This window comes from Babylonia areolata, chromosome 24 (assembly GCF_041734735.1).
Source record: "Babylonia areolata isolate BAREFJ2019XMU chromosome 24, ASM4173473v1, whole genome shotgun sequence".
Lineage (NCBI taxonomy): Eukaryota > Metazoa > Mollusca > Gastropoda > Neogastropoda > Buccinidae > Babylonia > Babylonia areolata.
The window spans coordinates 29101621-29113195 of NC_134899.1; the positions used below are offsets into that span (position 1 = coordinate 29101621).

Below are 11575 nucleotides of genomic sequence, written 5' to 3' on the forward strand. Positions count from 1 at the left end.
TTGGATATGGGCGCAGTCAGCCGCCGATTAAAACGTCCAAACGCTATTCTGTCACATCAGCGAATTCACTGGCGCTGGTTTAAATGGCGTTGTTCTCTCTCTCTCTCTCTCTCTGTCTCTCCCTGTCTCTCTGTCTCTGTCTCTGTCTCTCTCTCTCTTAGCGTCTCTTTGTCTCACTCTCTCTCACCCTTGTTCAGTTTCTGTCTGTCTGTCTGTGTCTCTCTTCCCGGCCAAAAAGAAACGACTTGTCGTCCCAAAGCTTTGTCTTCCTGTTACTGTGCCCTATGCCATGGGCACAGAGCCCAGTTAAATAAACCATTTGCCTTGTTTCCCCTTCATCTTGTGCTCCACAGCCCACCTCCCTGCCCCTAGCCCAGCCCCTCCTCTCTTCTGTCTCTGTGTTTTCTCTCTCTTTCTTTTCGTTCCCATTAGATGGCTGGGTGGGAAAAAAGCATTGTCTTGCTTACTCTTTACCCAGAAAAACTTACATTTAATCAGTTTAGTTCATTTCATTTTTCTGTCTCCCACATCACCTGCCTCGAATTGTTTCTATTTAGTTTAGATGTACATGTTTTACCAGAACTTCCTTATTCGTGAATGTATAATATTTGAAAATCAGGTGGATGGATACATTTTGAGCGTGATGAAAATCATACCTTTCTAACGCGTCGCTGAAGTGACAGAGGGTCAGACAGACCACACCACACACAACACTCACTACTAGTTACACACAACGCATGGTTAATACAGGGACTATCACCCACCACACCCATGCTCCCTTTATCTACCACCAGATTGTCCCCCGACAGCTTCCACCCACCACCTTTCTCCTCCCTTACCCACCAAAAGACCCGTTCAAAAAGCCTTCAAAATTGTTCAGTTATAGTATTCGAATACAAACCACGTATGTATATTTAGGAGCACAACATGGAAAGGAAAGAGAAGCAAAGCAAAAGGAATAGATCATAAGATTATCGTCCTTTAAGATTATGTCAACAGAGGTACATTTAAGGGTCAGGCTGCCATTCAACGGAATCTTTTGTTTGAATGTCGAAACAGGAGGAAACGAAACCCACATATTTGTTTGACAAAAAGAAAAAAAAGACCAGACATAAGCCATTGCCGGGAACAGTGAGGAAAGGGGCCCGTGTGATTGTAAATCCATTTGAACGGATCGTGACAGGAAAGCCAGCTCAAATACTCACGATTTATGAACAAGAGGAAAAATTCAGGATTGCAAGGCGTGAAAGTGAAAAAATGAACATTTGGAGATAATGGGCGCATGTCACCGATTTAAATTGTCCAACTGCTAGATCGTACTCATCCAGGGTCAGCTGCGTCGCCTTTTAAAGTGGCGTTGCATTTTCTGTCCTGCGCTCTGTGTGCACTTACATCGCAGCCATCGTTTTTTTTTTTGTCATCTCTTTATCCTCATCCTCTTCTCCTCGATCATCTAATTCATACATTCTAGTCTTTGAGTTTTGTATTGCTCTTTGTCTTTCTCTCACTTGTTTGTTTTCTGTTGTTGTTTGTGTTCTTTTCCGATATAGATCGTCTTTCGTAAGCTTTTTTTTTTAATTTGTTAAATCATGTTGTATGTGGGCACTTAAGCAGTTAGAATAAACCATTTTTTTTGTTGATTTCGTGCTTCCATAGCCCGTCGACTGCTAGCCCCATGTCTCTCTTTCTGTCTGTTGTTTTCTCTCTCTTCTTTGTTCCATTAGCACGGCTGGTGGATTGCCTTGCGCCGCTTATTTCCATAATTTTTTTAGTTTATTATTTATTTTTTTCTATGCACGTCTATGGTTATAAAATTAGAAGAAAGCACCAGTTAACACAGACACGTTCTTATTCCGGTAATGATTTAATAATTGAAAATCAGGTATGTACCCCGAGAAAATTTTGAGCTTGTTAAAATCTCTCATCTAACGGTGTGTGGTGTGTTTTGTGTGTTCAGGAGATCCTATGATTATCTTGTTATGACTATATTATGGTTGATTTCAGACTGTATCCCCAGCCCCTTGCTCCCTTTTCCCGTCAGCTATGACCCCCGACACTACACCACCACCTTCTCCTCCATCCTTATCCACCAAAGTACCACGTAAAAACATGTCCTCAAAATCTGTCAAGTTATGTATTGAATAACAATCCAGGGTATTATCATTTTAACGAGGGACAGACAGAAAGGAAGAAGCAAAAGTAGGAATTGAGTCATAGGATTAGTGTCACTTAAAAAGCAAAGGGTCACATTTAGGGTCTTTGTTGCCTTCAAACAAATGTTTGTTGGAAATGTGAAACAGGTAAACGAACCCGACATTTTGTTTGCACAAAGAACTATACAGACAGACAGTCAGCGCGAGAGAGAAGGGAGGGAAGGGGGGCGTGAGACTTAGAATTACTTTGACGAGATCCAGACAGAAGGCAAACACAAAATACCTTTCACGTTTATGTGAACAGTAGGTAAAAATAATATGGTTTGGAAGTCTGTTTTAGAAAATGAAATAAAATGAATATTTGGATATGGGCGCAGTCAGCCGCCGATTAAAACGTCCAAACGCTATTCTGTCACATCAGCGAATTCACTGGCGCTGGTTTAAATGGCGTTGTTCTCTCTCTCTCTCTCTGTCTCTCCCTGTCTCTCTGTCTCTGTCTCAGTCTCTCTCTCTCTCTCTCTCTCTCTCTCTCTCTCTCTCTCTCTCTCTCTCTCTCTCTCTTAGCGTCTCTTTGTCTCACTCTCTCTCACCCTTGTTCAGTTTCTGTCTGTCTGTCTGTGTCTCTCTTCCCGGCCAAAAAGAAACGACTTGTCGTCCCAAAGCTTTGTCTTCCTGTTACTGTTCCCTTTGCCATGGGCACAGAGCCCAGTTAAATAAACCATTTGCCTTGTTTCCCCTTCATCTTGTGCTCCACAGCCCACCTCCCTGCCCCTAGCCCAGCCCCTCCTCTCTTCTGTCTCTGTGTTTTCTCTCTCTTTCTTTTCGTTCCCATTAGATGGCTGGGTGGGAAAAAAGCATTGTCTTGCTTACTCTTTACCCAGAAAAACTTACATTTAATCAGTTTAGTTCATTTCATTTTTCTGTCTCCCACATCACCTGCCTCGAATTGTTTCTATTTAGTTTAGATGTACATGTTTTACCAGAACTTCCTTATTCGTGAATGTATAATATTTGAAAATCAGGTGGATGGATACATTTTGAGCGTGATGAAAATCATACCTTTCTAACCGTGTGTGTGTGTGTGTGTGTGTGTGTGTGTGTGTGTGTGTGTGTGTGTGTGTGTGTCCTATATCTATGTTGTTATGACTATATTATGGTTGATTTCATACCAGTTTTTATGTCCATGCTTTCACGCTACCTTATTTGTTTTTTGTGCATCTCGTATCTAAAACATTCTTATATTCAGTAACTTTCGGCTTGTGGCCAACACATTAAAAAAAAAAAATTAGTCATGGCAACACATTCCACGGATAAACAGTACCCGCTGAATATTATTATCAGCTTGCCTGACAACGAGCGTTTTCCACTCAACTTCAGGCAGACAGGCGATGCATTTGGAACGCATTGTTCCGACCAAACAGACCCAGACAGATGTCACTAAAGTGATTGTGTTTTTGATTGGCTAACCGCCAGACTCGAGTCATGCGCTCTGTCTGACTGTTCGTTAAGCACGTTTTTAATCGTTTTTGTGCGTTCCCTTTTTCCTCCACATTTTTTTTTATTTTTTTTTATTTTTTTAAATTTTTTATTTTTATCTCTTTTGTCCTTTGTTGAACTGTTGTGGAGAGATAATCGATACAAATACGTCAGCTGCCAACTTTGGATTTTTTTTTCTCTCTTTTTTTCAAAATGTTTAATCTTCTTTGTTCTATTCTTATTTCGTCGCGGCTTTGTTTTAGCCTGAAGTGAGAGAGGAGAGTGGAGGGAGGAGGTTAGAGAGAGGGGAAGTATCTATGGAGTGTGCGTGCTATGAACGTGACATATTGACCGAAATCAACTTCATGTTTGCATTTGTGTATAAATTTTGTTGTTGTTGTTGTTTTTCCTGTTTATGAATTAATCTTCATGTTGAATTGATGCCTTATGTTCGACTCGTCTTGTCTTTGAGTAGCTCAAAATCTGATCTGAGAAGCAGAAGTAAATGCAAATGTGAATGTCAAAGCTTGTCAGGCCTGACGGGAAAAATAGTCCTGCTTCCGCATGTGCAACCACATGTTCCATAAATCGCACCAGTTTAACATCTTTGTTTGTCTTTTTCTTCTTCAGGTTGAGTGGGGGTAGACAACAGCAAAGACCACAAGCTCAGCCATGGCGAACCGCTCTCCCGTCGTGCGCCAGATCAACCGTGAACTGCTGAGCTGCGGGATCTGCCTGGGCCGTTACCGCCGCCCCAAGGTGCTGCCCTGCCTGCACACCTTTTGCCAGAACTGCCTGGCCTCCTATGTACCTGCCCACAGCCTGGCCGTCACGTGCCCCGTGTGTCGCCAGACCTCCATCCTGCCCTTGGAAGGCGTAGCGGGGCTGCAGACCAACTTCTTCATCACCAATTTGATGGACGTAGTGTCCGCTCAGGCTCAGAGCGTGTTGTGCACGAGCGGCTCTTGTGAAATCGAGGACGCGCGCGCCGTATCCAAGTGTCTGGACTGTGACCTATTTCTGTGCGAGGTGTGCACGGACAGCCACTGTGACATGGAGGGAGTGGAGGCTAGCGGGGCGGTGGGGGAGGAGGAGGTGGCGCACACGGTGGTGGGGATGGACCAGGTGTCCGGCACCACGGACAGTGACGAAACGCCTCACCTGGTCTGCCCCAGCCACTTCGGCAACGCCCTGCAGTACTACTGCACCGAGTGCGAGACGGCGGTGTGTGCAGACTGCACGGACATCGAACACATCGGCCACACCAACATCTGCCTGACGGACGCCATCGAGCAGCAGAAGTGCGAGCTGCTCAAGCTGATCACGCAAGTCAGGGAGCAGGTGCCCCTCGTGGAACATTCCCTGTCCCTCGTCACCGACGTCAGCAAAGCCTTGCAGAAACGATCCCAAGATGTGGAGCAGCAGATCTCCAACGCCTTCAACGAGCTGTCCAAGATGATGGACGAGCGGAAAGCCTCACTTATGGTAGAGCTGGCTGACGCCTGCTCCTCCAAGCAGGGCGTGTTGGACGAGCAGAAGGACGCTCTGGAATCTTTCCTGGACAAGATGCAGAGCTCCTGCGACTTCACGGCCGAGTCCTTGGAGCACGGCAACGAGACGGAGATCCTGCTGGTGAAAAAGGAGATGGCCCAGAAGCTGGAGGAGCTGGCTATGCACAAGCTGCAGTTCCTCCCGGAGCAGAACGACTTCCTGTTCTTTGACGACGTCTCCCTGCAAAGCGTGAAGAAAGCGCTCAGCAGTTCGGGGGCGCTCCGCACGAACGGTGCGGTGGCCTACGAAACGATCGCATCTGGCGAGGGCTTAAGACAATGCAGCGCCGGTCGCCCGTGTGTGGTGACCGTGACGACCAAGGACCGCAGTGGTGAGCTGGTGAAGTGTGGCTACGCCCCAGTGACGGCTTTCCTGACGCCTGACGGGTCGGACACCAAGGTCCTGCCCACTGTAACGGACAACAGGAACGGGACCTACGACGTCACGTACACGCTGAAGGAGGAGGGTCGGTACACGTTGGACCTGATGCTGTTCGACCAGCATATCAAAGGATCCCCGTTCAAGGTAAAGTGAAGAGTGACCAGAGTTATCGTTGTCTTTGATTTCCAGCGGTGGTTTCAGTTATTGTTGTCTTTGGCTTCCAAGGGTGGTTTCAGTTATCCATATCCTAGACGTTCACAACGCCTGTTTCGCCCGCATTTACTTTTTGTCTTCAGTTCAGCTATCGTTTATGAATGAGTGTCGCTTTTCTATGTCCATCTTGGAAGGAGGATACCCCACTCAGTCTCGGAAAGTAAACAGTAATATGTATATGGTATTCAGATCGTGACATATAATATCAGTTATAATGTAATACGTCCTGCTCTTTCTGTCTCTCTTGTTTTCTTTTATCTTCGTCTGTGTAGGAGTTTGACCCAATGATTAATTATTTATGCTCGAACCAAAGAATACAATACACACAGCGTCCAGCAGGGATTTTAAAACCAATGTACAGATCTTTTCTTTAGCCCCATGCAGTGTTCATGTCTGTGGCCATGAAGCCATTGATCAACCAGACAACCTTTCAGAACTTGTGTCAGATAACGGTTTCTGAACAGACGAGCTGTTGTCATATTGTACGGCTTTTGGAAGACGCTGGATTGAGAAGACTGAAAAACAGCATTTAACTCTGAGTGATGTCCCGAGCGAGCGCGTGTTTGCGTGTATGTGTTGTTGTGTGTGCGCGCGCGTCCTTGTCTGTGTTCGTGTTTGCGTTCATGTGTGTGTGACTGTGTCTGTCCCTGTCTGTGCCCGTGACTACCTCTGTTCTTCGCTCTTAAAGCGCTTTGTGTTTGATCTTTGACCGAAGATGGGCACTATATAAGTATCAATAATAATAATAACAGTGACGATAATAATCGCTATCTCACACACACACACACACACACACACACACACACACACCACAGGTGAAGTGCGTGGCGGGCGGGGAAGAGGCGGACTCCCTGGGAGGGACCTCCAAGATCCCCCGCACCACGGCCGTCAAGCAGAAGGGTACAAAGCGGCCCTCCAGCTCCCGCTCCCACGGATCCACCAACCGCAAGTCCAATCCCATCGAGGACGACCTCCTCTTTAAGGTCGGGGTCAAAGGGCGCAACAAGGGGGAGTTCACCAATCCCCAAGGGCTGTGCTGCACCAGTGGACGGGTGCTTGTGGCCGACAGCAACAATCAGGTGGGTTTGTGTGTGCGGTGTGTGAAAAGGGCGGGGTGTGTGCTTTTGTGTGTTATTTTGTTTGCTTGTCGTTTTGTTTTTGTTTTTGAGCTTCTTCTTGTTTTTCGATCACGATTACAAACCCAGTTATGTAGTTTATGTAGTGTTATTCTTTTTGTTGTTGTTTTTCGATCAAGAATACAGTTCTAGTTATGTAGTGTTATTTTCTCTTCGTCTTCCTTTTTCTCCGTTGCCCCATCTCCCTACTCCATACACAAGGTCTTTCTGTCCATCTCTCTGTCTGTCTCTCTCTCTTTTTAATATTTGTATAGCAACGAAGCAATTTCTTGAAAAGTTCAACAAATATTTGAGCCAGTACTGTTAATGTTATAAGATAAAGAATCGTTGTCATATCTAGTGTCTGTCTTTTCTTTCTTTTTTTGTCCCCATCCTCGTGGTTGTTCGCATTGTGTTTTTGGTGTTGGTGTTCACTTGTTTGTTTGGTTTTTTGTTGTTTTATGTTCATATGGAAGTGTTTCTGACCACCGCAGGTAGTACAGGTGTTTGCCAACACGGGGGAGTGCCGGTTACGGTTCGGATCGGCCGGGCGGGTGGCTGGGAAGATCCAGAGGCCCACAGGGGTGGCCGTCACCCTCAACGGGAACTACCTGGTGGCTGACTACGACAACAAGTGGATCAGTGTCTTCGCCCCGGACGGCAAGTACCTCAACAAGGTGAGCACTGGGGGGGTTTGTTCCAGGTGAAAATTTGTGAGATTGTTTTGTTTGTAGTTGTTGTTTCTGTCGTTGTTCTGGAAACATGCTGTTATATGACAGAGAATTCCTCAGCCAGGTGAGAGTGCTGCACTGCCGCAGGTGATAATTTAGTATCAGATGTTTTTATTTTATTCAGAAAATTCGCTGTTGCACTACATCAGTCTGTGACACAAAATACCCCGAAAAAATCCGTTGTAGTCGTTAAACAAAGGCATGGAAACTAAAACAGTGTTGCACAAGAGGTAAATTATTATTGTTATTGATAATCAATACTGTTGTTATATTTGCTGAAGTTTTGATTTTAATAAACTTGTGTAAAAAGTGAACTGAAAGTTCCCATGTTCGTATAGATTTTCATACAAAGAATGCACACATTACACATTAATTTTGTTCCAGGCACATTTGCGTGCACATTTTGTAGAACGATTTTACTGATACATAAAATACACACGTTCTCTCTCTGTCTCTGTCTATGTCTCTCTCTCTCTCCGAGTCTCTCTCTCCCCGAGTCTCTCTCTCTCTCTCTCTCTCTCTCTCTCTTTGTATATACATATATATAAAGCGTAAAGCGATGTAACAAGATAAGGCCATTGTAACTGAAATAGAAATATACACACATAAATATTACAAGTTAATTCACGCTCAAAATGTATCCATCCACATGAATCACAGTTTAACGAAACACTACATACACACACAAAAAAAACCCACCTTGCCAGAAGTGAAAAGGAGACGGGGCAGGTTTGCCAGCTATGGTACTAACTTGATTTACTGGGACTTGGTTACATCCAAAATTGAGATGGCGAAAGTGAGTCAACTATAGCATCAGCTTTGTTAGTTTCTTGGGATATTGTTACAACCTAGATTTAAAAAAACACAGAACTTCTTGGATGAATGGGGGAAAAAAACGAGAGAAAAAAAAACACCAAAAAACCACACACACAAAATACACGCAACAATCCGCTCCATAAACGAAAAACCCGAGACAGCCGTGAGTCTACGGAACAACATAGCGCACGCGTGACCCCCTCCCACGCCCCCCTCTCCACACCACGCCTGTGTGTTCTCACAGATCGGCACAGGCCGACTGCAAGGCCCCAAGGGCGTGGCGGTTGACAACAACGGCCACATCATCGTGGTGGACAACAAGGCCAGCGCTGTGCTGGTCTTCCAGAACAACGGCAAGCTGCTGCACAAGTTCGGCTCCAGGGGCAACGAGGATTTTCAGTTCGCCGGCCCCCATTATGCCGCCATCACCTCCAACAACGACATCATCGTGTCCGACTTCCACAACCACTGCGTCAAGGTGAGTGGGGGCGTGCTGTTACGTCCACAGCTGGGCCCAGCAACAGCAACGACAATATCACACACACACACACACACACACACACACACACACACACACACACACACACACACACACACACACACACACACACACACACACACGCACGCACACACATGCGCGCGCGCACGTACACACGCACATATGCACACACACACACATATACGCACACACACAGACACAGATACACGCACGCGTGAGCGCAAACACACACACATACACACACACGCAACCACACACACACGTGCGCGAATATGTGCATGAGTCTGACACATTATGTACCAGAGCAGCATGCTGACATTTATACAGTGACAGATAGAGTTGACATACGAGACAGACAGACCGATAAAACTTTATGTGCGTGTGTTAGCATGCGCGCGTGCGTCTCGCGCACATGTGTTTGATTGAGCACCATAACAGTAACTCACAAATGTCTTTTTCAAATTATTAGAATGTGGAATAGAGTGAGTCTTTTGTGCCATGTGTACTGTGGTCACGTGGAATATTACACACAAACCAAAGTTCCACGCATGTTTGTCTTAAATTTATCCAGCCACACTTGTTGATAGTGCACATGTTTAAAGCTGTGAAGACTTTTTCAGGTGCTTCCATTTTGGTGGTGCCTGGGTTTGTTCCAAAGTACCTTTTATTTGCCTTTGTGCTAGCTGAATCGGTCGCATAAACAGCTTGACTGGTTGTGAATGGAGAGAATTACCACTCTTTACTCTTTTTTCAGGTGTTTGACAGTGAAGGGTCGTTCCTCTTCAGCTTCGGTTCCCATGGGGAGGGTAACGGTCAGTTCAACGCTCCCACCGGGGTGGCTGTGGACCCGAAAGGTCATATACTTGTGGCCGACTGGGGCAACTCCAGAATTCAGGTACACACTGTTTCAAAACTCATCACACTTGGAATAAACTTTCAAAAACGCAGGATCGTTTTTTTTTTTTGTTTGTTTTTTTTCCTTATTTTTGTTTTGCTGTTGTTTGTTTAGCGAGGTATGGCGCACGTTCAGATTACAATAAGAAATCTTCCTAAATGCAGTTTGGCAACAGCTGCACCTTTGAAATATTTTTTTTTATTTCATTTATTTAACCTGTGTGACTGCATAGCATGTTTTTGTGCTTTTTTGTAATGTGAACATCAAGTCATTAAAGTGTCAATCGATAAAGTGGTCATTATGCAACTCTGTGTGTATGTTTGTCTTTGTGTGCTGTGTGTGCTTGTGTGTGCTTGTGTGTCTGTGTGTGTTTCTGTGCGAGCATGTATGTTTGTGTGTGTGTGTGTGTGTGTGTGTGTGTGTGTGTGCATGTGTTTGCGCACCTGTATATGTGATCCCATGATTGCAGGTGTTTGACGCCACGGGCTCGTTCCTGTCGTACGTGAACACGGCAGCAGAGCCGCTGTACGGACCCCAGGGGCTGGGCATCACCTCGGACGGACAGGTGGTGGTAGCCGACTCGGGCAACCACTGCCTCAAGTTCTACAAATACCTGCAGTGAAGACCACGTCTGCACAGGTACATCACTGCCATCTACAGTGGAAACAGAACAACCACACTGCGTCAAGTTCTACATGTTTCCAACCTGCAGTGAAAAACCACTACTAGTCTCCACGTCAAAACACACATCCGTACTTGTAACATGCAAGCACCTGCGTCTGAACGTATACCCCAACCAACTGCAGTAGAAATGTAATTACCACATACATCTGCATGAAGGCCTTGACCTGTCAGTGGAATTTATGCATGTTGACATTTTTGTATGGGCAGTACATGCAGTATGATTGTCGTATTGAGGTGTACATAGACTGGGTGCAATGAGATCAGAGTGACGAGGCCTACCTGTGCGAACGATTAAACCACCGTGTTGAACTCTGCAAGTACCTGCAGTGAGCCGAATTTGAATATGAGCTGTCAAAACCACAGTATCACGTTCTGCACACACACACACACACACACCCACACACACACACACACGTGCACGCACTAACACACACACACACACACACACACACACACACGTGACACACACACACACACACAAGACACACACACACACACACACACACACACACACACACACACACACACACACACACAAATACTACTGAACACACACAGACACACACACACACACACACACACACACACACACACACACACACACACACACACACACAGAGCTTTTTAATGTTTCAGTCTTTCTGTTAGCGTGCCTGAAATGTTTTTTCTCCATACAACCCCCACCCCTTGCGCTCCCCGCGCCCTTTTCATTGTATCACCAGTTACACCAATGAACAGACATGAAATAACATTGCGTTCTCTGCCCCTTTCCAGTTTGTCTTTTTGGGACATGAAGCATAATATCCATGCATCAACGTGTCTTCACTGCCTTGCCCTTTGTCTCTTTGTCTGTCTGTCACTGTCTCTCTCTCCTCCCTCCCTCCCTCTTTGTGTCATAATTGCCTTGTACTCTCTCACCTTCCACCCTTTCCATCCCTTTATCTCTCTTTCTCCCTATGTCTGACTAACTCATTATAATGCTCCATGTATTTGGTCGTCTGTTGGCATCCTGTTATTTGAATCACATTGCTCGGCGGCTGTTGTTGTCTTTATATTTTTCC

General features: G+C 45.6%; 1 protein-coding gene across 8 annotated transcripts in view; it reads left to right on the forward strand.

Moving 5' to 3' along the window:
• LOC143299246 (tripartite motif-containing protein 2-like) overlaps positions 1-10955 on the forward strand; it is a 72348-nt gene extending 61393 nt beyond the window's left edge. For all 8 annotated transcript variants that reach the window (XM_076612462.1, XM_076612459.1, XM_076612460.1 and 5 more), the window contains 6 exons: positions 4260-5705; positions 6590-6853; positions 7384-7566; positions 8681-8914; positions 9690-9830; positions 10300-10955. In XM_076612462.1, the coding sequence (XP_076468577.1) occupies positions 4302-5705; positions 6590-6853; positions 7384-7566; positions 8681-8914; positions 9690-9830; positions 10300-10452 (2379 nt within the window). In that variant the 5' untranslated portion in view covers positions 4260-4301 and the 3' untranslated portion in view covers positions 10453-10955. The remainder of the gene's footprint in view (positions 1-4259; positions 5706-6589; positions 6854-7383; positions 7567-8680; positions 8915-9689; positions 9831-10299) is intronic.
• The last annotated feature ends 620 nt before the right edge of the window (positions 10956-11575 follow it).